Here is a 23,070-nt window from a genome sequence, read left to right as displayed (position 1 = left end):
GAGACAAAGGTTCAAGAGTTAGTCATGAGCCACGACTGTCTTGCTATTCCTGCAGCAGTGAGTTTCAGAAAAACCTTTCATGCAGAGGTGTACTTACGGAATGCCAAAGGAAATTATGTATAATTTCAGGTTAGGTTCTGTCCCAGACCAGGAGGAATTAAGAACTGCAGGCACAGTCAGTTTTTCCACTGGCATTTCGCTCAACCAGCCGATAAAGTGCACAGATGTGATAGCATCTGAGCTTGGCCGTAGCAGGAGGGAGAGTGATAAATATTTTCACGTTGTTTTGAAGAACTGGGAAAAGTTGTTGTCTTTGTAAGAGCACATTTTCAGCTACCAGACATTGAATCACGCAAACAGGCAGGCGCAAGCGTTCCAGACGATTCCCTAGTTTGGTCAAGTGAGAAGGACGTCTCTGAGAAACGCACAGGATGGCCGAGGGCTGGACCCTGTCACAGTTATACAATGGCCATTTTATAACATACAACATTAAAAGATCCATACCGTACATCCATTTTCATTAACCTCTTACCCAGATCAGAGTCATGGTGGTCCACAGCCTATCCTGGAGTCACTGGGTGCAAGGCTGAAGGGGGTACATCCTGGATGGGATGCCAGTCCATCACAGGAAGAATAAAAAAATCAGAATTCATTATTACTATTAATTCATGGTTGTGTTGGGGTCATGGTGGTACCGAGCCTATCCTGGGTATAGGGTACATGCACACACTTGCCTTGGCTTAAGAGGCACACTTCCTTTAAATGCATTGTGGAAATACCCTTACCTTTTCTACTCCATGGAAGAAAAGACAGTGTACATTCTGGATGACATGACAGTCCACTGCAGGGTAAACACACACCCATTCCCACACACACACAGATATTAAGGGAAATTCCGAGTCATCGATTCAAAACGCATGTATTTGGACTGTGAGAGGAAACCAGAGCGCCCATGCAAATACAAGTCCCCATGGCAACTCTACACCGACAGAGAAGGATCTCAGAAGCACCAGCGCTACCCATGTTTCCAGTGGGCCTCTCAACATCAACTGAATAAAACAACAAAATAAAAATGAATTAACATATAATTCTGAGAGGGAAAGAGGGATAAAAAAGAAGATCATCTCCATGTCTAGAAGTTAATTCAGGAATTTTGTATGTCCCATGAAATCATGAGTGAATATGTTGTTTTCACAAATGCCTTATTTTTCCCATTTAAATTAATGTTAAATAATAGTTTGTTTCACGAGATTTCACTTTACAAGCAGGAATTATGCTTATTATGCAAGGGAAGCCCGTGCAAGTATCATGTTATTACTGTATATTGGATTGTAATGTGATGATGTCAGATGCCACCAGCGTGCCTTTGCATGCTTTTCATCAGAGACGAGCGCTGCTTTGTTGCACAGTGTTCTTCTGTGAAACTCCTCCATGGCCGCTCCTTTCATTCAGTTCCACGTTGTTTTCTTTGAATTCTCTCCATTAGAAGGAGTCACAATAACAGTTCAAGAGACACGATGCATGAAATTTGCCAATCCTTTCGCACGACCCCACCTTGAGAGAAATGTCTGGTCAAGTAAACAGAGGCTGAGCAGTTTCCCATTTGACATTTTGCTATTGATTCAATGAGAGAATTTTAGAGAGAACACTAACAGAATATTATATATTTTGAAATGCTGTAGATTAATATGAGGGGGGAAAGATGGTGCAGTGGGTTGCACCGAGTCCTGCTCTCCGGTGGGTCTGGGGTTCAAGTCCTGCTTGGGGTGCCTTGCAATGGGCTGGTGTCCCGTCCTCGGTGTGTCCCCTCCAGCCTTACGCCCTGTGTTGCCGGGTTAGGCTCCAGCTCCTCGCGACCCTGCATGGGACAAGTGGCTTCAGACAACGTGTGTGTGTGTGTGTGTATATATTAATATTAAAATTGTTATGAGGCCAGCGCTGTGTATGTGCTTTTTATTCAGTGTAAACGCAAAAGACAGTGTAACAAGAATATGTTCCGGCCTTCTTCATGTTGCACGCTTACCTCATCCTGAGGAAATAATAAGTGTGACAATGCAGGGAATGGAGTTGATGTCTTTCAGTCCTCTCTTGTGAAGTCGGCCTATCGGACTGCAGATTTTCCCAGAATTTCTTTATGGATGTTATCAGCAGTTTCCAAGAAATCTCTTTTCAAGACCCCTGTGCTTAAAACCAGAATTTTACGGTGTATAGAGGCTTTCCTCACGTAGCAAAGGGCCCTTTTATTAGAATTCTGAACAACAAGAAAGTGTCTTTTGAACCTAAACATTTTCATAAGAACATGTCAGCTTTCACTAATGGGAAATGCCTTCTGAGAGCAGACAATTCAGTTCGAAATCAGTGCCATAGTGATGTGGAGCACCACCCAAGGTGAGTAGAACACCCCCCTCCCCCCCACACACACACACACACACACACACACACACACACACACACACACACACACACACACACACACACACACACACACACCTGCAAGGAGACTCATCCTGTGCATGTCAGCATTCAGATGTCTGTGCCAGCTTGTAAATCACAAAAGTCTTCTGACTCTTTGCCATCTAAACAAATAATGAGCCCTCAAGCGAAAAAGGTTTAAAAAAGTACTTAAGGAAGCAAAAAAAAAGCCTTACATAAAACGTTGTGTGATAAAATGTAAAGAATTCTCTTCAAAGGCTCCTCTCTGTTTTATGTCAAATGATTTTGTGTGATCTGATTTATCATTTATTACAAACGATTTCTTTTCTGATGAATGATGCTTTTCTAATAGCTCAGAACTACGGTGTTACGAGTGATCAGTTATAATAAGAACTGTTTGGTTAAGTAGTGTTTCAATAATAGTAATAATAACAATACAGAAATACAACAACAATACAAGAACCAAATAAAAAATAACTGAGTGTAAAACTTAATGTATTCGTAACCGCTTGTCCAGCACAATGGCCTGGAGAATATCTGGGAAGCATAGTGTGCTGGGTGGGGTACTTTGGACACTGGTCCATCACAGGACACATCTGCAGTCCCTTGGTGTGCTGTCTCTACCTGTGTGTTGTTGTGACCCTGTGCCGTCAAAAAAAGAATTCAAACATTTGAACAAAAAAAAAAGGAAAATGTATTTCATTCCCTCGTCAGGTTGCACAGCTCCAGGGCGCTGGGCGGGGTCCAGGTGTGTACACCTGTGAATGACGGATTAAGATTTCAATGTCTAGCCTTCTGCACTTTGGTGAAACAAAGAGGTTGTGCTTCAACAGGGTGATACTCTTCTGCCAGGAAACGTTTCAGCTGAATACGCGAATGTATGAAGAAAGATCTGAAATATAGTATTATCACTTTTAATCATCTGCAGCTAGATACACAGCCAGATCTACTTCAGATTCTTTGGACTGTGTGAAGAAACCAGAGCACCCGGAGCACGTCACACAAATGCAGGGAGAATGTCCAAATCACTATCTGCTGTGACGTTGTGGAAGTAAATGCAGGAATTTTGCTTGTTCCGTGAAAACACGTGTGAATGTGTTATTCTCACTAATGCCTTATTTATTTTTCCCATTGAAATTAATGCTAATTAATAGTTTGTTTCACAAGATTTCACTTTACAAGTAGGAATTCCTGAAACTTTGTCGGTGGAGGTGAAATGTGTTTGTGGCACTAATGTTTCATCCGACAGCTCAGCACATCACAAATATACAGCCATGATCAGTGTGGGGTCACAGTGCTCCAGAGCCTATCTTGGAAACACAGGGTGTGACACAGGATACACTCTGACCTCATGCACTGCAGGGAAATCTCTCACCTTCTCGTCCACAATAGGGGCAGTTGGGAGTCACAGATTCACCCCAAACACACCTTCGAACAGTGGGACGAAACCCTTGCAAGCACGGAGGGAACATGCAAACTCCACACAGCCTGAGCAAGATTCGAACCTATCTCTGAAACCCACAGCCCAAGAGCAGCGCAGCACCGGCACTACCACCACACCGCCCAAATTCACACGAAACTAGAAAAACGAACAATTTGTCACTTTAAAGTGATTCTGCTGTAATGTGAGATACGTTTTGCCTAAAAACACCCCTTAGAGTCTCATATTCGAGCAGCACCCGTTGTGGTTTTTTCTAAATGTTTTGCAGGAGAGCGCAGTTCCACTGGGTGAAGTGCTGCCAGCTCACAAGCAACTCAGTGCCAGATGTCAGAATGTGAGCAATGACGCGAGAGCGAAACCCTCACCAAATATGAACAGTTGTGGTGATGTGTTGAACCCCCGTGGAGCAGCAGGGGCGTGAGCCTCCCGGCGCCCTCTGTGGAGCAGCAAGCTGCGTGGGATGAGTCGCGATGGGGCTCCACAAGAGGAAGAAGGAGATGTGTGTGGTCCTGGGTGAGGATGGAGATGAAGATGTAGATGAGTTGGAGTCCAGGAGAGAGGACTTACGCACCAGGAGGGATGACAGAGACCTTCAGCACATGAACACGCGGCTCCGGGTAAAGGAGTCCAGCCAATCACGCGCTGGCACTGAAACTGGACCGCAACTCTACTCCGTTTAGCCTCTTCATTACAGCTCTCTTGATGTTGGAATTCCTGAATGTCTCTGGCATGATCAGTTCAAGTTCCAAGTTCCATGACTGTTAGTGTGTGGTTGTTAATTAAGAATGAAATAATTATAAACCTTTATCAATAAAGCTGACCTCCAAGGCAATTCATGCAGCAAGGTATTCTTACTGCATCCATTCAAGGTAAGTAGCTTCATTAAGGGCACTACAGTAAGAGCAGGTCTTGAACCAGCTACCTTCTGACTACAAGGCATTTGCCTTAAGCTGTGCTCCAGCTGCAAATTTTACATGCCTGTTTCTCACACAACCGGTGTGATTTCTTCTACTAATTTGCCACATTAGTCAGACCCCTGTTGTGAGGCAGTCAAATGATCAATTCTTCCTATGGAGAAAATATACCGGGTTCTCAGCTCATAAACACAATTGGGATCGGAAGTCCTTTCATAACTTGATTTGTTCACAAATCCAACCACTGCATCACAATAAAAGCTGTAATAAAAGCTGGAAAGCTTTGATGAATAAAGCTGTAACAATGCAAACTTTCCTTGATTTTTATCACAGGACGCATTCTGTGAAAACTTCAGATACAACTATAATAATAAAAATACTCTGTAACACCTCTATCGATCGATTGTCAGCAATGTGTTGCTCGGTGGAGGACTGCAATGGTCTGTGGTTCACTGCAAGTACAGTGAGACGGGGTTCATCTTGGAGGGAGACAATGACACTTTGGCTCACGAATGCTTAAAATGATTTGTTACCAGGCAAAAATGCTGTTGTACTGAATAATGAGTCTGCTGTGTGAAACACGCCATATATTTTCATAAGCCACTCTATTGCTCTTTTTGTTGTTTCGTCCATAAGCTGTTCTGCAACACAACTTTTTGGTAGATTGGTTTTGAAGACGTGATCGGAGAGCCCGGTAGTGCTCACAGCTTCGATGGGATTTGGGTCGGAACCCACGCCACCTTCGAACTCACCAAATATGTGTTCTACAAGCTGCACACCATACTCCTGGCGCTCCCCGTCTCCATCGCTGGCGCACTCCTCTTCGCCCTCCTCAGCTGTGTACATACACACACACACACACATTTTCAGAACCGCTTGTCCCTTACGGGGTCACGGGGAACCGGAGCCTACCCGGCAACACAGGGCGTAAGGCCGGAGGGGGAAGGGGACACACCCAGGACGGGACGCCAGTCCGTCGCAAGGCACCCCAAGCAGGACTCGAACCCCAGACCCACCGAAGAGCAGGACTGCGGTCCAACCCACTGCGCCACCGCACCCCCCTCGCTGTGTACATATTTGGTATGAAAATCTTTTATTGTTGTTTCACTCTGTCCAAAAAATGTGCATTTTTCATGTCCCCAAACTGCAGGCTGCTTACACTGAAAGGCCTGTGAGAGGGACACGATCCTGTGTTTATGTGTAAGTGTATGTTTCAGATTACTCTTCACTCACTTCGCAGACACCTCTCTCCAAAGCTACCTACAATGTTGAAGGCTTATACACCAAGGTACTTACACTCTTTTACACTCAGCTGGGTAATTTCTACTGTATCCATTCAGGCTAAGTACCTTGCCTGAGGTTACTATAGCAGCAGGTGGGATTTGGTTGCAAGGTGTCAGCTCTAATGACTACGCCACCTGCTGCCCAAGCAAACTTATCATTAGTTGTCATATCTGCAATAATAAATTTACATTTACATTCATTAATAACAATATTAATAATAATATCTACAGTCTGAGATGCTGATTCTCCTCAGCAGAGTTTTGTAAGTTTCATCTTTAATATTCACCCTATATGACATGCAGGCTTTGCAAATAAACCTTTATTTTTGGTTCATATGGTGGAAAGAAACTAACTGCGCTTAAGAATCACACGTGTGCAACTATGTCTCTCTTCCTGCTAATGTAATGGACATATTGTAGTTTCTATGAGATGGGCGTCACTTTGGAGAAAAGCGTCTGCTAAATGAATAAATGTAAATGTAAATTTTGAGGTATTCATGTCAGATGATGACTCTCACTGCACTGTGGGACACCTGAGAACAACCCTTGAGTGAACAATCAATAAACTTGCACACTTAAGCCTGTAAAGCATCTCACTCTCCAAGAATGAAAACACTGCAACATGCCCAGAAGCACTGGGCCAAAGACACAGCACACACGTTTTCACTCGGGCTTAACATGTTCCTGCAAAAACTAATAGTGCACGTGCATTTCACACTGCAACACGTGCTCTTGATTCTTCTGGAACATTTTAAGCAAGTTCTATAGCATGATGGCACAGCAGGTAGTGCGAGTGCCTGCAACTGCTGGGCTGCGGACTTGAGGGGGCTTGAATCCAGCTCAGTCAGTTTGCATGTTCTCCTTATGTTTGTGTGGGCTTCCTCCTGGTGCTCTGGTTTCCACTCACAGACATGTGTCTTACATGAATTGGATACTCTGAATCATGTGTGTGGAGATGGCTGCCCTGCAGTGGAGTGACATCCTGTCCGGAGTGTACTGGGTCCAGCACCCAGTGCTTCTGGGATACACTTTGGACCCCTGCGACTCTCTGTTGGACAAGTGGTTAGTGAACATGAATAAATGAATCATCCAACACATGGTGACATTTTACTCCCCCCACAGCACCATTTACATCAGTAAACAGTGCTTACACCATGTTTAGGAAAGAGCCACGAGCCTGATGAGTGTGTTTGCTCCCCTCATCTGTGCGTCCAGGGCTGTGGCGCCGGCGATCCAGGGCTTCTCTGTGGTCCTGCCTTCAATCCAGACAACGTGGACGAGCTGCATGGACGTGCTCCTCATGCCGCTCTCATGCTGTTTGAGCCGCTGTGTTTCGGCCGTTGCCGGCAAACTGGGGCAGGACGAAAACCCGGAGCACAGTCCGCAGAGTGGGTTCCGCTCATGAGCCCAGTGTATGGTCCGGAAGCAGCGAAAGTTACATGTCATTTTGTGTGGCCTGGCAGCATAGTGGTTTCAACTGCTGAGTTTGGTCCTAAACTTTAGAGGTTCAACCCCCCTCCCCGCTGTCATATGTACTCCTGAACCAAGTGTTTACCCTAAATTGCTCCACTCAACTTACCCAGTTATATAAAGGGGTAGAACATTATACTGTAAGTTGATTTGGAGAAAAGCTCTATTGAAAATACTAAGACAATACATTTACAATCAACTTAATACATGTATGTTTGAGATGAGAACATAATTATATTGCATAAAGTCCAAGTGAAATTCAACAGACATCAAAAAGTGATATGATCACAATGCAATAAAATGTTCCAATCTATTTAGACTTCGGAGGGGTGTGGTGGTGCAGGGGGTTGGACTGGGTCCTGCTCTCGGGTGGGTCTGGGGTTCGAGTCCCGCTTGGGGTGCCTTGCGAGGGACTGGCGTCCCGTCCTGGGTGTGTCCCCTCCCCCTCCAGCCTTACGCCCTGTGTTGCTGGGTTGGGTTCCGGTTCCCCGCGACCCCGGATGGGACAAGTGGCTTCAGACAACGTGTGTGTGTGTGTGTGTGTGTGTGTGTGTGTGTGTGTGTGTGTGTGTGTATTTAGACTTCTAACAGACGGTGTTCACTCAACAGGATTTTTACTGCTTGTTCAATTTACTTAATTAAAATTAGTTGATGCAACACAATTCTTTTGCATTTTGTCTCAACTTAATTTCATTGTGTACAATCCATCTACGTTTACTTAATGAAGTTGTGTTGGGATTATGGGAATAATATTTGTTGGGTCAGTGTATTGCTGAAACTGAACTGAAAAAGGGAGGCTCTATTAAAATATATATATATATATATATATATATATATATATATATATATATATATATATTGTATTATATATATTTATAATTTATTATATAGTTTACACTATCACTTTATTAACTATATGAATGACACGTAATTAATAATAAATATAATTAATAATGTTATGCAGATGACATAGTAGGAATACATGTTTTTTCTGTCTTGTTTTCTCGAAAAAAGGAGAAAACCTCAAGCTTCTTTTCGAAATGATAAAAACAAGACAGAAAATGTTGGCTTCAGCATCACATGTTCCGAGTCTCAACTTTGACGCATGTTTCCACTAAGGTTTATCACAGCTTCATTTCTATGGGGGAAAAAAATTAGATGGACTTCTGTTGAAACGCTGCCCATGTATTTAACTTGTATTCAAGAAATATCAAGTTTATTCCTCACATATTTTTGTCTCGCCTTCTGAGTTTTTTTTTTTTTTCGTTTGCGCGGGAACAACTTCAAAGTGAGCGAGCGCGCGTGCCCTTTGCAAAGCACGACCGTTGGTCTGGAGAGCGACACCTGAGGGGACCTGGTAGTTCAACAGAAGGTAAGAATTGCAATGAAAATCTGATAGTATTATGATAATAGCTGTCCACCTAACGTTAAATACAAGAAATTATGTTTTAAGAAAACTCTACACTTTTTTTAAAATCATGTCGTTGTCGACCGTTACAGATTAGGCTTTAGTTTCGCTGACTGAGTGTCGTCGCCTGAGACTAATCTGCTAGCTTACTATATAACTATTGCGAACGCGGGAATATTGTTGAAATAAATATTACATCGTACGAGTCGTGGTTTATTCAAATATTCAAGCGAATCTAAAAATTTATGAGAGCGGTTTTAGATCATGTTCTGGTGAAATGTCACAAGCTGATACAATACAATATTGAACAATGAAGACCACTCCTCTTCATAAAACTTTTTTTTATTATTTGCCTGTATCGCTACCAAACCAGCAAGTCAGTGGTTTGGATTTTTATATGAATTCAATATGTATCGTGACGTAATGATATGTGGGTAAACAGTCACAGCTCATTTATAATTGCGCCGCACGTTTCCACATCATTATGTCTGTCAATTGATCGGGATCGCGACAGTCGCGTGTGATAGTTGCGACAGTGGCCGCGATAGTCGCAACAGTTGGTAGCGATCGCGATAGTCGCGAGAGTGGTCGTGATAGTCATCCCTGTCCATAGCTCCATTACTTCACTTGCTTCACTGTCAATACTGGCACAAGTTAATGTAACTGCGATGCAAATTATTAGTAATAGTTAAACTTATTTTATTGTTGTTCATGTTATTCATGACTAATTGCTGCTCTCTTTTCTTTGAGGGTGTGATTGTGCTTCAAGACCTCAAGAATGTGGCTTTTGCAACTGCAGTGTTGTTTGGTCTCATTTATGCTCTCAACCTGAAGTTCCCTACAAAGTTGTGCTACACTTTTCAGGTTTCAAGTTGTATAGAAACGTCTGAGAGGACAAAGTTATTTTATTAAGTAAAATGATTAGTGCTGTTATGTTCTGTTTGGGGGGTGCGGTGGCACAGTGGGTTGGACCGCAGTCCTGCTCTCCGGTGGGTCTGGGGTTCGAGTCCCGCTTGGGGTGCCTTGCGACGGACTGGCTTCCTGTCCTGGGTGTGTCCCCTCCCCCTCCGGCCTTACGCCCTGTGTTACCGGGTAGGCTCCGGTTCCCCGTGACCCTGTATGGGACAAGTGGTTCTGAAAATGTGTGTGTGTGTGTTCTGTTTGTTTATAGAGACATGCAGTTTAATGTTTATGCAGAAATGTGAGGTGTAACTTTGTTACTTATGGTTTTGTTAAAATGTTTCTTGTGATGTTTGTGGCCTTCATGATGGAATAGTTAATATGTCAAGCTGTAAAATGGTTGTGTATGTATACATAAGCACATTTTTTACATATTTTCAGATACAAGTTGCTTTTAAGTCACCCTGTTGCCAATTGACTTGTTAAAGGGATGTAATATTTGATCAGCATGATCCTTTAAGAGCTAATCTCTGTATTTCACATTGCAATGCATTTAAGAGTATTGTCATATTGCTATTAAAGGACAGTTGGAACACTTTATGAAGTAAAGCCTTTGAATCTAAAGCTGTTTGTTTTATTGAATATAAAATGGAACATATTGAGTAACAACATAAACCATTAAAACTGGACAAAGATAAGGATGTAAAGATGACGTGATTAGATTACATAAAAATAACATGATTCAAACATGTATCTGAATATAAAATAATGATGTTAAGTCAACATGACTGAATTATGTTTAGATAACTTAATTAGAGCATGTACATTTTACTTTCTCAAAATACATCTGATTAACATAAAATTATTATATTGAAACCATGTGAATGTGTAAGATACTGTGAACCCAAACTAATTATGTGGAACCAACGTCCATAATTCGAGTAAATCCAACAAACTTGTTCTCAGTGCATCAGATAAATGAATAAAGATGAACATATATAGATATAGACAGTTATGTAGCTGTATAATTAATGTACAATGTGAGTATTGAAAAGTTTTTTCACGGTACATATTATGGAGTGGACCCTGTGAAGTGGAGGTTAACTTTTGTAATTAACAGAATGTACATGTTACACATTCTCTGTGTGACTGTGCGCGTTTGCACATATTTCACAGAGTTTGTCAGACCTTTAGCTACAGTTGTGATAAACTTGAGGACTTCGTGTTCCTGTATGAATGAATGACTAAGTTCAGAAAGCTTATTAACTGCGCCAGACCGTGAACTGTCATATTTACACGTGGGATCATAAAACTGCTTGAGCCATTTATTCTTAACCCGTGTTTTGCAAGGACATTTTTCTAAATGTCTTTTAAATTACAAATAAACAGTTTATAATCTCGTCTTTTCATTGTCCTATTCTTCTTCTTATTATTATTATAGTATTATTAATAGTAATATAATAATAAAAAGAATAATAAGAAGAAGGTGTTTCTGTAGAAAATCTGTTTCCTTTGATTTATTTACTTTAATTTGTCTTGTATAAAAGGCACGAGGCAGTCTAGTGACAAGGTGCAGTGCAGCACTCGACAAGGGTAACCGAGCCCACTGGGTTCGTTCTGTAGATGTAAAGATTACTATGGTAAGACTAAAATCTGTGCAAAAAACTGATTGTTGGTGTATGAATACATTAAAACAGTAATATACACGGGGGGTGGGGGGGGCGTCTTCATTGGTCAACAAGCGCCGCAGGGGATAGATTCTCTGAGCTCTGGACCAAGTGTCATCTGTTATTAATCCATAACATATAACAATCAATGATAAAATTATAATAGGGGGTGCGGTGGCGCAGTGGGTTGGACCACAGTCCTGCTCTCCAGTAGGTCTGGGGTTCGAGTCCCGCTTGGGGTGCCTTGCGACGGACTGGCGTCCCGTCCTGGGTGTGTCCCCTCCCCCTCTGGCCTTACGCCCTGAGTTGCCGGGTTAGGCTCCGGTTCCCCGTGACCCCGTATGGGACAAGCGGTTCTGAAAATGTGTGTGTGTGTGTGTGTGTGTGTGTGTGTGTGTGTGTGATAAAATTATAATAAATTGCCACTCTGTCTTCAGAAGATCCTATTGTCTTAGTGTGAAATATATCGTTTCCATATAGTTTTAGAAATATAAGTTTAGTGGACAAATATATAATAGGGCGTCCCGCAGGTACAGCCCACAGCGGTCCAGTTGGAAGTGGGTTTCAATTTTGCTCAGTCGCTGTGGGCTCTGATTGCCTGTAAGGTGTAATATTATTATAACTTATGGGGGAGACTTTACTGAACCAACCAGCAGGCAGGGGGTCCAGATTATGAGTTTGCACGTGAAGATGAAGATGAGGTGTGAACGCGCACCTTCCTTCGAGTAAAACGTAGGAACATGTGAGTCATGACAACTGGCTCGGATCCGTGTCTCCAGCTTCACGTGATCTTGGGAAGAGCCGCACCCCACCTGCGTCCCACCGCGTACACACACACACAGAGCGAGAGACAGTGTGAGGAAAGTCGCTCCCGCGACCGCCAGCATCTGTCGGCTGAGGGTTACCCACGCCTCCCGCGCGCGCGCTTAGTTTTCCCGTGTGCGCGCCGCTCTCCTCGTCACAGTGAGCGCGCTCCTCAGACGCGCACCATCATCATCAGCACCGGCACTTCGGAGCACAACTGGAGGGATGAAGGGAGAGACCACAGACGAGGTGGGATTTCTCCCCTAGTTTGGTTCTTCGCACCTTGTGAATGTGAGTCAGGTGGCGCGCCGCCGCGGGACCGAACTTCGTGTGTCGGAGGGACCCCGAGGAAGCAGCGCCAGGACTCAGACTCAGAGCGAGTTAATCCGACAGCCCATCATCTCAGCGCCTCGCGGGTAGTTAAGGGCAAAGTGCGTAGCCTGGACCAGCCGGTGGGTCGTGTCCCGATTAAGCCGTCAGCAGCAGGTTGCTGGTTCGAATCCTCCCGCTGTAGCTCCCTCTACGAGAGTAACTTCGCTGTACTGCAGTGGTGAAGCGCGAGCGCCCTGCTGTATGAATGGGTAAATCGGTGTAAAGTTGCTTCGGAGGAAGGGACGCCGTTTGAGGGCTGCGCGCTCACATAGTCATCGGAGGGGGTTGTGTCGGCGCCCCCGTGCGGTGGGGCGCTGCGGGTGCACCCGAGGGGTGTGGTGCCGGACTGACCCCCGCCGCCCCCCCTTTTTCTAATCTTTCTCTCTGCCTTCTTTTATTTACTGCCATCCCGGACCGAGACCGAGACCGCGGGCTCACTTGTGCTCTGCGTCCGCCACCCGCTCGCTCCCGCGGCTTCTCTTTCCTACTGCCATTAATTTAATCGTCATCATCATCATCATCATTTATTATTAAAATTCCAATTTTGCACAGGACTTCCCCCATTCGCCCTTCATCAGGAAACAGGGCAACATCTACAAGCCGAACAACAAGGCGATGGACAGCGACAGTGTGACCGAGAAGACGCTGCAAGACTTGCACACCAAGGAGATCGACCTGGTCAACAGGGACCCGAAGCACCTCAATGACCACGTGGTGAAGGTAGGTGCGCGTGCCCGTCCAGCCAGGTGACCCTCGCTCACAATACGGGCAATGAATGAAATGGGCGACCGGCGGTTACAAAGAAGTTGCTGCGCTTTAATTTCTGTTACCTCGTATTATCTTAACTGTCACACTTGTTCTCAGTCTTAGACTAACAATTTTATTGGATTTTTCTTTTTTTGGGTGGGGGGGGGAGATGGGTATTTTATTGGCTCGCCACGTGCGCCCGTCCCTCCACCGTCACCGTGCTTCCCGCAACCCGTAAACACTGGGTTGGGTGGAGTGGGGGGGTAGGAGTCAGTCATCCATGAGGAGGACTCAGCAGTTCGCCACAGAGTGAAATGTGCGCAGTAAGCAAGGCGCCCCAAAGTGTGTGTCCTCCGGCACACACACACACACACACACACACACACACACACACACACACGCCTACACCTGACACGGTGTCCTACTCTCTCGTTTTCGCCGGGGCGTCTGAACGGGGAGGGCTTACAAAGTGCCCCCTCTCCCGACCATCCCCTGTGCGGGATCAACCTCCATGTTCTCTTCTGTCTTCTTTTCGCGCACGGCGCCCTCACCGGGTGCGTGAAACATGGTAAAGGGCGGAAGTGCTCCTGTGCGTCCAGCCTGCAGGTCCATGTTGGTCTACACCTGATCTGCGGGACTCTGCTCTGCCACCGCATGTGGCTCCTCGGTGACCTTCGCCAGGAGTACATGGCTGAATCGGAACCTCACCTGTCGATGTGCCGGACTTTGTACTGGACCCACTTCGCAGAGAGCGAAGGGGACTGTCCGCATTGTCCTTACTTAGAACTTTTCAGCAGTAGAAGGTGCAAAGAATAAATAACTAAAGCTTAAAGAACTAAAGTGTTACACAGGGCATTAAATACAGTGTCCATTCCTAGTAGCGGCATCAGAATGAATAACTTGAGGAATTAATCTGTTCTATTAACTCCGTTGACTGTGCACTGGTTGCACTCGTGAACGATTCAAGTTACGAACAGACTTCAGTTTCAAACAGCGTTCATAAGTTGTGGTACAAGTGTACTGACAGACCATCCTCTTCCCTCAGGTGGATTTCGAGGATGTCATTGCTGAGCCCCCAGGCACCTACAGCTTTGACAGCGTGTGGAAGGCCAGTTTCACCACCTTCACGGTGACCAAGTACTGGTGCTACCGGCTCCTGACGGCCCTGGTGGGCATCCCACTGGCCCTGGTCTGGGGCATCTTCTTCGCCATCCTCTCCTTCCTGCACATCTGGGCTGTGGTGCCGTGCGTGAAGAGCTACCTGATCGAGATCCACTGCGTGAGCCGCGTCTACTCCATCTGCATTCACACCTTCTGCGATCCCTTCTTTGAGGCCGTGGGCAAATGCTTCGCCAAGGTCCACGTGGGCTTCACCAAGGAGGTGTAAGGGAGTGCATGTGGGGGCAGAACCAGGATTCAGTGCCATTAAGAGAGAGTGCGGCGTCAAAGGGAGCAGGCAGCAGGAGGGAGGTGGCCCGGCGCCCGCCTGCCCGAGGCTCTCGAAGCTCTCTCCACAAACCGTCTCGCTAACACGTCCGAGGGAACACAAAGCCCGTGTTGCTTCCTCCAACTTCACCGCATCGCTTGTTCCACAAGGACCGCTGGCCTTTTTCTGTAACCGCCGCTGCAGGACCCCATAGCTTCATTTCACACGTTCTCATCGTTGCTTTGCAGCAGGTAAATCTCTCCCGATGTCCTCTCAGTTAGCTGTGCAGAAGAATCTACTCTGCTTTTGGACGGGCAGAATGATGTCGCCACTATTGGTTGTTCTTTCGAACTGGCTGGTTTACAGGGAAAATGATTTAAGTCACCCGCTACTAAGTGGTGTTCATCATAGCTTTGGCAGAATGAGATCACGGAGCCCCGGCACAGCACGGGTTTGAGCTCCGTGTCCCCTGCAAGACACGCTGTAAGGACACGCTCCCTTCCAAAAGAATAAACGTCATGTTGTGCGCGACACTGTTAATGTGGTAAAATAAGAGTAGTGCTCTGACTGTTTTGACTTTCTTCACCGTTGAAGATGAAGCTGTTTCCCCAAATGTAAAACGATGTGTCTCCTCGCTGTGGGACAGGAGGTCAAAGCCGCTTCTGCTCTTTTTCCCGAACAATAACGTTGAGCTTGTGGCACTGTTTTTTTTTTTTTTTTTTTTTTTCCGAGCCGTTCCGTTCTGTTGTACAAACGTGAGCTGAACATCTTATCATCCTTCGATGTATTTGATTTCCATTTTAAACCTGATCACGCGTAAAATGTTTGTCTCGTGACTTTTGGTGCATTGTAGAGAAGGCACACGCACGCACGCACACTGCCGAGGACTTTGGCGAAGTTATCGTGAACGTCGCACCTTCACACGGCCACGAGGCACGGTCACCTTCTACTGACGTGACGACTGTCCACCTGCTGTCCTTCAAGAACTCCTTTCCACGGAGACTCATGATATTTTACTGTGTACCGGAGTTTCCCTGCTTTCCCTGCGCACTCTCGCCTCACGCCGAGCGCATTAAAACATTGAATTAACCCAATTCGTTTGCACCGGAGTTGTTTTTCAAGGCCTCGTGACCATTTGACATTTGGCCCTTGTTCCGATTGCAGGAACGCTGTAAAAAGTACTCCAGCCCAATTCGACTTCTTGTCTTATGTTTCTCTTCAAATGATCACTATGGAAACTGAAATCCTCCTTTTTGCCACCCAGTTTCCTCTGTTTTTTATTTGTTTGTTTTTAGTGGTTTCTAAAGGATGTGTAGCACTCGCAGCCGGGATGCGGAGCTGTGGATGGCACAGTGTTCAGGGGGGCGCTCTTTCAAGGGTCCGGGTTCGAATCCTGCCCCCACTGTACTTACGCTCCTCGTCTCATGAGCATCTGAGTTACGTTTTTCTGCCGAACAAACCTTTCGTCCCCCTTGTTTATTGCCTTTCAAAGTCGTTCTCTTCCCTCGTCCCTTTTCTGAAAGTTCTGCTTTGGAGAAAAGCATCTGCTAAATGAATACATGTAATGTAATGTAATGTAAATGGTGCGGCGTGAATCCCGTATCCCCAGCCTGTGGGAGTGGCTTCTGTCTCTGTCCAAAGTGTGTGTTTGTATAAAGAAGGACTTTATGTCCAGTTAGTAAGAGTGCATTGTGTGTGTGTGGTGCTCAGGAGGGCTTCTGCCAAGTTCCACAAGCCAATAACAAGGAAGCGGGAGCAGAGGAGGTGGTCCTCTCGCTGCTGTAGAGCATTTGCACAGCACTGGGAGGAGCGTCACTGCAAGGGTCGCAGTGCACACGCTCCCCTGGACGTCACCCTGGGCAAAGACATCAGCCAACCGTGCCTGAAGAGCTACGATGAGGGTAATTTGTGGCACAGCAGATGCCAGAGGGTGGGTTTGGCACCCCCTTTACGCTCTCTTACTGCAGGAGGTTGGAGGAGCTCAGAGGAAGGCTGCTGCCCAGGAACCATCAGTGCCAGGGAGCGATGGGTTTACATATATTTAAGGGACACTTTTCTCCAAGCAACTTCCCATGAACTCTATGTAGTGTTATCAGCCCACACACCTTATTCAACAAGGTCATTTACACTGCTAGATACACTGCTTACAATGGGTCACTCATCCATAGATCAGTGGAACACACACACACACACATACACATACACATACACATACACATACACACACACACAGGGGGAACAGCATGTCTTTGGACTGTGGGAGGAAACCAGAGCACCAGGAGGAAACCCATGCAAACGGGGAGAACATGCAAAGTCCACACCAACTGAGCAGGGATCAAACCCACATCCTCTGGCACCATCCAGGTGCTTTGAGAGAGCAGTACTACTTGCTGTGCCACCCCGTTTGAGACCCCCTTGAAGGCCGCTCAGCTCACCTCACCTGATCCTTGGGTTACAAACAGTAGTCTGACATTTTCCAAGACAGCATTTCCTGTTTCTTACTACCGCTTTCCCCTCTTAACTTTTTCCTAAAAAAAGATTTGTGTAGTTGAGCATTTTTTTTGTCTGATGAGCCAACAGATGGCAGTGGACTCCCCCCCCCCCCCCCCGCACATTTTTAATGTGACAGTCCAGGATAAGTACTTTGTTCAAAGGCACTACTGTAGGAGCTGGGATCCAAACCCAGTCAACTGAGCAGCACCAAGGTGGCACCTCTAACCACTTACCCCCCCTGCTGGCCTTCAATCCAATGAGTACTGGCTACTGAGGCATGTTCTGAAGTGTAGAATCGCATCGAATGGGGGTCAAAAAAAAACAATACTTTGTTTTCAGGAATTTAAAATTTAATTTTAATGCAGCTTGAATAAAATGAATTGTTATACTGGGTGTCTTATGGATTTATTACAGCTACAGCACCTATCAAAAGTTTGAGCGCTCTTGCTAGAAAACTTTTTCTTTTTTTTTTCATAGCCAACCTTTTATCTTCTGTGAGATTCTGTTAATGCAGAATGGAAGTGGCTCAGTCACTCACTCACTCACTGCTGTTAACCACTTGCCCAGCTTAGGGTCCCAGTGGCTTGGAGCCTATCCTGGAAGCACAGGTTGCCTGAAGGGTTAGGGTTCACCCTGGATAGGACACCAGATATTAGAAATATTTCTAAGACTATTTAAACTGCAGCTTTAATGAAATATAGACTATCAGTAAAAGCCAGTTATTAGTTAATTTATCTGATATCCATATTTAGTGTTTCTTACATTTTCATACAGTAAAGTGTCCACAAACATTCAGCCATCTGTACAGCAGAGCAATGAAACACTCACTAGGCTGCTACATCAGAACCTTCTTTCAGTGTTCTTAAAAAAAAAAAAATCCTTACTACCTTCTTCTCCACGCCTTCATCTCTCCATCTTCATCTGCACATCTTCGGCTCACGTTTCCATGTTCTAAACAGGAGACCAACAGAAGAGGTCGAAGCCTGTGATGTAACAAGCAATTACAACTCTCTTCACGGTCCAGCACAAGTACTGGCTGCAGTTTGCTCTCGCAGCACCAGTGTTTCCATGTCTACAAGCAGGTGGGCATCATGACTTCAGTTACCGTGGTATTTTTCCAATATCTCATCCAATGCACTCCGGAAAAAAAACATCACATAATACACAGAGCTTCCCTGCAAACTGTCGTTTGTGTGTTTGATCCAGGACGGCCCCTGGGGCAACAGACAACACACACAGTCACTTGGTAGGACTCGAACCATTTCAGGGCCGTTCCTCCGAAGCCTAGTTGTCTGAGGGAGGAGAGTCGAGTCTGGTCGTCGACAGGGTCCGATCGGCGTCCAATCCGAGGACGTCGAGCACCAAGCGTCAGTCCAGCCCACAAAGCTCCTCTTTTACAGGCATTCCTCACCTCCAGCAAACACCTGGTTTTCAAGACTCAGCCCTTAGCAAGAGAGTGGTCATACCATACATCTTCCTCTGTAGCCTGGTTCATTATCAGGTCTTTTACTTCTCCGTGCATAATGGAAAAACAGCACGAGACAGACAAAGGGACGGATCTGTCGATCAGTTTCCTGAAATGAACATTAGTCATACACAACCCCGGTTCCAAAATAGTTGGGACACTATGCAAAAGGTAAATCAAAACAAAATGCAGTGATTTGCAAATCTCATAAACACCTATGTTATTCACAACAGAACATAGAAAACGCATCAAATGTTTAAACTGAGGAAACTTACCATTTTCAGGAAAAAACAAGGTAATTTTGAATTTGACGGCCGCAACACGTATCAAAAAAGTTGGGAGGGGGGCAACAAAAGGCTGGAAAAGTAAGTGTTACTAAAAAGAAGTAGGTTAATTGGCAACAGGTCAGTAGCATGATTGGGTATAAAAAGAGTATTTTAGAGAGGCAGAGTCTCTCAGAAGTAAAGATGGGCAGAGGTTCACCAATCTGTGAAAAACTGCATCTACAAATTGTGAGACAATTTCAGAATAATGTTCCTCAACGGAAAATTTGAATATCTGACTTTGAATATCTCACACAGTGTCCCACCTTTTTTGGAATTGGGTTCTATACATACAGTATGTATATTATATAATATATATATATATACTGTACATATGTTTTCTGTAAAGATTTGTATTATGTCCATCACAGTCCAGCCACACTCGCACAGAGTGCTGGCCGAGTGTCCAGTTCAGCTGACTGTCCAGGACAAGCAGATCTCAACAGAGAGTAAGACAGCAGGTGGCAGCAGAGTTTATAACTGAAGAGGAGGCTAAAAATGTTGAGAACCCAGCAGAGCTGCAATGAGCACATGAACGAAAGACTGTATCAGCGCTTAACTCTTGATCATAGGACGGACGACGAATTTAATCATATAACTCTACAAAGTGTAACTCAGTGAAACGATTAACTGTACGTGAGTGGTATCTCGAGATCTGTCCAGTGGCTTTAAACATGAACTATTACATTTCTTCACTCAGCAGACACTTTTCTCCAAAGTGACTTCCAATGAACTCTATGCAGTGTTATCAGCCCACACACCTTATTCACCATGGTGACTTACACTGCTAGATAAACTACTTACTAGGGGTCACTCATCCATACATCAGTGAATCACACTCTCTCTGTGACTCACACACTATGGGGGAGCCTGAACAGCATGTCTTTGGACTGTGGGAGGAAACCAGAGCACCCAGAGGAAACCTACACAGACACGGGGAGAACATGCAAACTCCACACAGACTGAGGATCAAACCCATGTCCTTTCCCAACACCCAGGCACTATGAGGCAGCAGCGCTATTCGCTATGCCACCATGCCACCTCTTGTGATATTACACACCTGCTAACAAGATGGTCCAGCAGTGGGCTGTAGGGAGCAACCTCTTCCACACAGGTGTGCACTGGACCGTGCTGCTGACAGGTGAGTCCAGCGGACTGAACAACTCAATGAGGAGGGCTGGACCCCAGGAGGACGTAGTACAGAGAAGGACTCAAGACACACTGCTGTCCGCCATGGACAATGAGTGTGACCCTCTGCACACCACCCTGGACATACACTGCAGCACTCTTTCAGCAACACACTGGACCAGCTGTGCTGCTCCACAGAGCCACCCGAGCGCATCGCTGCCAACAGTCATCAGACTTTCACTGTCCGAGTGTTACCGACCTCTTACTGTGGTCGCTGTGGTACTCAGCTGACTGCATTAATTTTGTATTTATTTGTTTGTCCTTATAAGGTTGTCTAAATATGATTATCGTCTATCCGTGTAGACGTTAATTACAGCACTAATCTCAGTTCCAGCTCACAGGGGAACACAGCAAAGAAATACTGTAAAACAGATTTATTCTGTACAGTACTCCTCATGGCCATTTGAGTAACAAATGTTTAAAGATACAAACATTTGGCAGTATATTTTTAATGGTGTTTATTTCACCGTTGTGTCATACAACATTTCTGTGCGCTGAGATGCGAAAGCCACCTGCATTTCTACATTACGCAACAAAGTACTTTCACCATAGCTTTGTCTGCAGTTTTTACCCAACTTGTCCAGTTGTGTAATAACTGGAGGCGCATTTGCATTATTCACCTTTTATTGGCTGAGATTTAGCGCTGAAAGGAACTTTAGAGTTATGGATAAATTGAGTTATGAATAGATTTCCACTCCACTTGTGTCTTAAGTAGAGGATCCGGTGTAGCTAAAGATTAAGGGTAAAGAGTTTTGTTGAACCCAGTAATGACTCCTCAGACCACAGCTTGGTTGCACTCTCACACACATGCTGTCTGAAATTGCTTGTCCCAAGCAGGGTCATGGCAAATCAGAGCCTAACCCAACAACACAAGGCATAAGACTAGAGGGGGGGGGGGACACCTCCAGGACAGGACATCAGTCCATTACAAAGCACCCCAAGCAGGACTCGAACCCCAGACCCACCAGGGAGCGGGACTCGGCCAAACCTGCTGCACCACCCCATCCCGCTGGTTACATGCGCCTATTTAATAAAAGCTTATGAATTGTTGTCAGTGAGAGATGGAGCTAAAAATTCACACAAATTATACAGCATCTGCCGTTGCACTGCTGCAAAACATGGATCCTCTGAAAATCTGTGCCTACTGCACAACTTAAAAGACAGGGAGACTTCCCCAAAAGGGGAGATTTAGGATTCGCCCTCATCTCCTGCCTCCGCCTTCACTAATGAGGGGTTTAGATGCTAAATTTTACATGGCTCCTCCACTGCGGTAAGAGCTCAAGTGAACGCCGAGCGACGCTTTGAAAAGTACCTCACTGTGCGGTAAAGAATACATCTATCTAAGGGGAGCAGAGGCCTGTTTTGCATGAGCCTTACACAAGACACAGTCACACACAACCTGAACCTTCGTTGTGAGGTGTCACGTGTGGGCTCACAGCTCCCTTTGGAGCCACATGTTGACACTAGATGTACATGAATACGTAACATGTGCATGTTTTACCATATGGATGATGGTATCTGTACAGCGTAAGATCACGTTTTTGCTGTGGTACATGAGTTTGACACATTTACCCATTTGAACTTCCCTCTCGCATGTAACGATGCTGCTCGGCAGAATTAAATATCTAATTAATTAAACAATTTCTTTGGAATGAACTTTGCGGAGTTTTTCTTCCACGTGCGTTCCTCACAGGCTTCCGAAGATCACGTAAGGCCACATTCCGTATCCAGCAGAAGGTAGACGTGCTGTGGACAACATGTACCATGAAGAGTCCCTGTTTGTGGTCCTGCACTAACACTGACTTCACTGAGGTCCTTGTTTGGTGAGCAGTCGACACACCCTCATCCCTGTAGGACACCTGTCACAGGCAGGTCATAAAATAATTACCGTGTTCACCTTACAGCGCTGAAGGAAGAACATTTTCCTCAAACGTGCAGCGTGAGACCGGATCCGTACGTTACGCTGCACAAGGAGGAGTGGAACAGGCGGCACTTATTGGCACCGGTGCACAATGGAGCTGCGTGAGTGTGCCAGGTACAGTCTGGTATGGTGGCACAGCAGGTAGCACCGGTGCCTCACAGCTCCTGTGCTGCGTATTCAAGTGTGGGTTTGAATCCTGCTCAGCGCGGGTGGAGTTTGATGTGTGAGTCTCTGGCAGGTGCTCTGGTTTCCTCCCAGACTCCAAAGCTGGGTCTTAGATGGACCGGTGACTTGAAATTGCCTGCAGTGTGTGTGTGTTACATGGCAGTGCTGCACGTGTGTGACTGGAGGTAGTTCACTGTACTGTGTTTAACCCTGTAAGTTACCTTGGCTAAAAGTGTCAAAGAAATAATCAGTGTAAGTCACTTCTGCTAGATGAATAAATGTAACCTGAAGGTCGCTGGTTCAAATCTCACTCCTGTTGCTGAAGTCTTGTCGATGAAGGCAGCGACCCCGAATGGGGGCAGTGATATTACCATGGTGTGTACATGGTCACCTCGGATGAAGGTGTCAGGATCAAAAGGTCCATAATAACTGGCAGCTGCAGCTCAGGAACTTAAGAGCAGATTTTTGGGAAACGTGACTTGTTGAGCTCGAATCCAGGTGCGTCTCGGCGCGCGGACACCCAGAGTCGGTCCGTCGCTCATCCCCACCTGCGCGCGCCGCCCTCGGACCCCGGGGGGTCGGTTTACCCCGCTCTGCGGAAACACTGTGTGAGTGAGTGAGTGTGTGTGTGTGAGTCAGCGGAACCGAGA

The 23,070-nt window shown here is 45.6% G+C and overlaps 2 protein-coding genes across 2 annotated transcripts; both read left to right on the top strand.

The window, feature by feature from the left end:
• The first annotated feature begins 4,344 nt into the window (after positions 1–4,344).
• On the top strand, positions 4,345–7,476 carry LOC108931440 (caveolin-2-like). Its single transcript, XM_018747188.2, has 4 exons — positions 4,345–4,491; positions 5,452–5,628; positions 7,027–7,133; positions 7,287–7,476. The coding sequence occupies exons 1-4, from the start codon at positions 4,345–4,347 to the stop codon at positions 7,474–7,476; spliced, it is 621 nt and encodes a 206-aa protein (XP_018602704.1).
• A 4,877-nt stretch (positions 7,477–12,353) lies between these two features.
• On the top strand, positions 12,354–15,420 carry LOC108931337 (caveolin-1-like). Its single transcript, XM_018747056.1, has 3 exons — positions 12,354–12,569; positions 13,245–13,412; positions 14,485–15,420. The coding sequence occupies exons 1-3, from the start codon at positions 12,546–12,548 to the stop codon at positions 14,824–14,826; spliced, it is 534 nt and encodes a 177-aa protein (XP_018602572.1). The 5' UTR covers positions 12,354–12,545; the 3' UTR covers positions 14,827–15,420.
• The last annotated feature ends 7,650 nt before the right edge of the window (positions 15,421–23,070 follow it).

Source organism: Scleropages formosus, chromosome 2 (genome assembly GCF_900964775.1).
Source record: "Scleropages formosus chromosome 2, fSclFor1.1, whole genome shotgun sequence".
NCBI lineage: Eukaryota > Metazoa > Chordata > Actinopteri > Osteoglossiformes > Osteoglossidae > Scleropages > Scleropages formosus.
Note: the sequence above shows the minus strand (reverse complement) of the source record. Positions and strands in the feature narration are given on the sequence as shown.

Coding starts and splice junctions, on each gene's coding strand:
- LOC108931440 (XM_018747188.2), top strand. CDS start 4,345: ATGGGGCTCCACAAGAGGAAGAAGGAGATGTGTGTGGTCCTGGGTGAG. Junction 4,492..5,451: donor ACATGAACACGCGGCTCCGG/GTAAAGGAGTCC, acceptor ACTTTTTGGTAG/ATTGGTTTTGAAGACGTGAT. Junction 5,629..7,026: donor TCTTCGCCCTCCTCAGCTGT/GTACATACACAC, acceptor ATGTGTGTGGAG/ATGGCTGCCCTGCAGTGGAG.
- LOC108931337 (XM_018747056.1), top strand. CDS start 12,546: ATGAAGGGAGAGACCACAGACGAG. Junction 12,570..13,244: donor AGGGAGAGACCACAGACGAG/GTGGGATTTCTC, acceptor AATTTTGCACAG/GACTTCCCCCATTCGCCCTT. Junction 13,413..14,484: donor TCAATGACCACGTGGTGAAG/GTAGGTGCGCGT, acceptor CTCTTCCCTCAG/GTGGATTTCGAGGATGTCAT.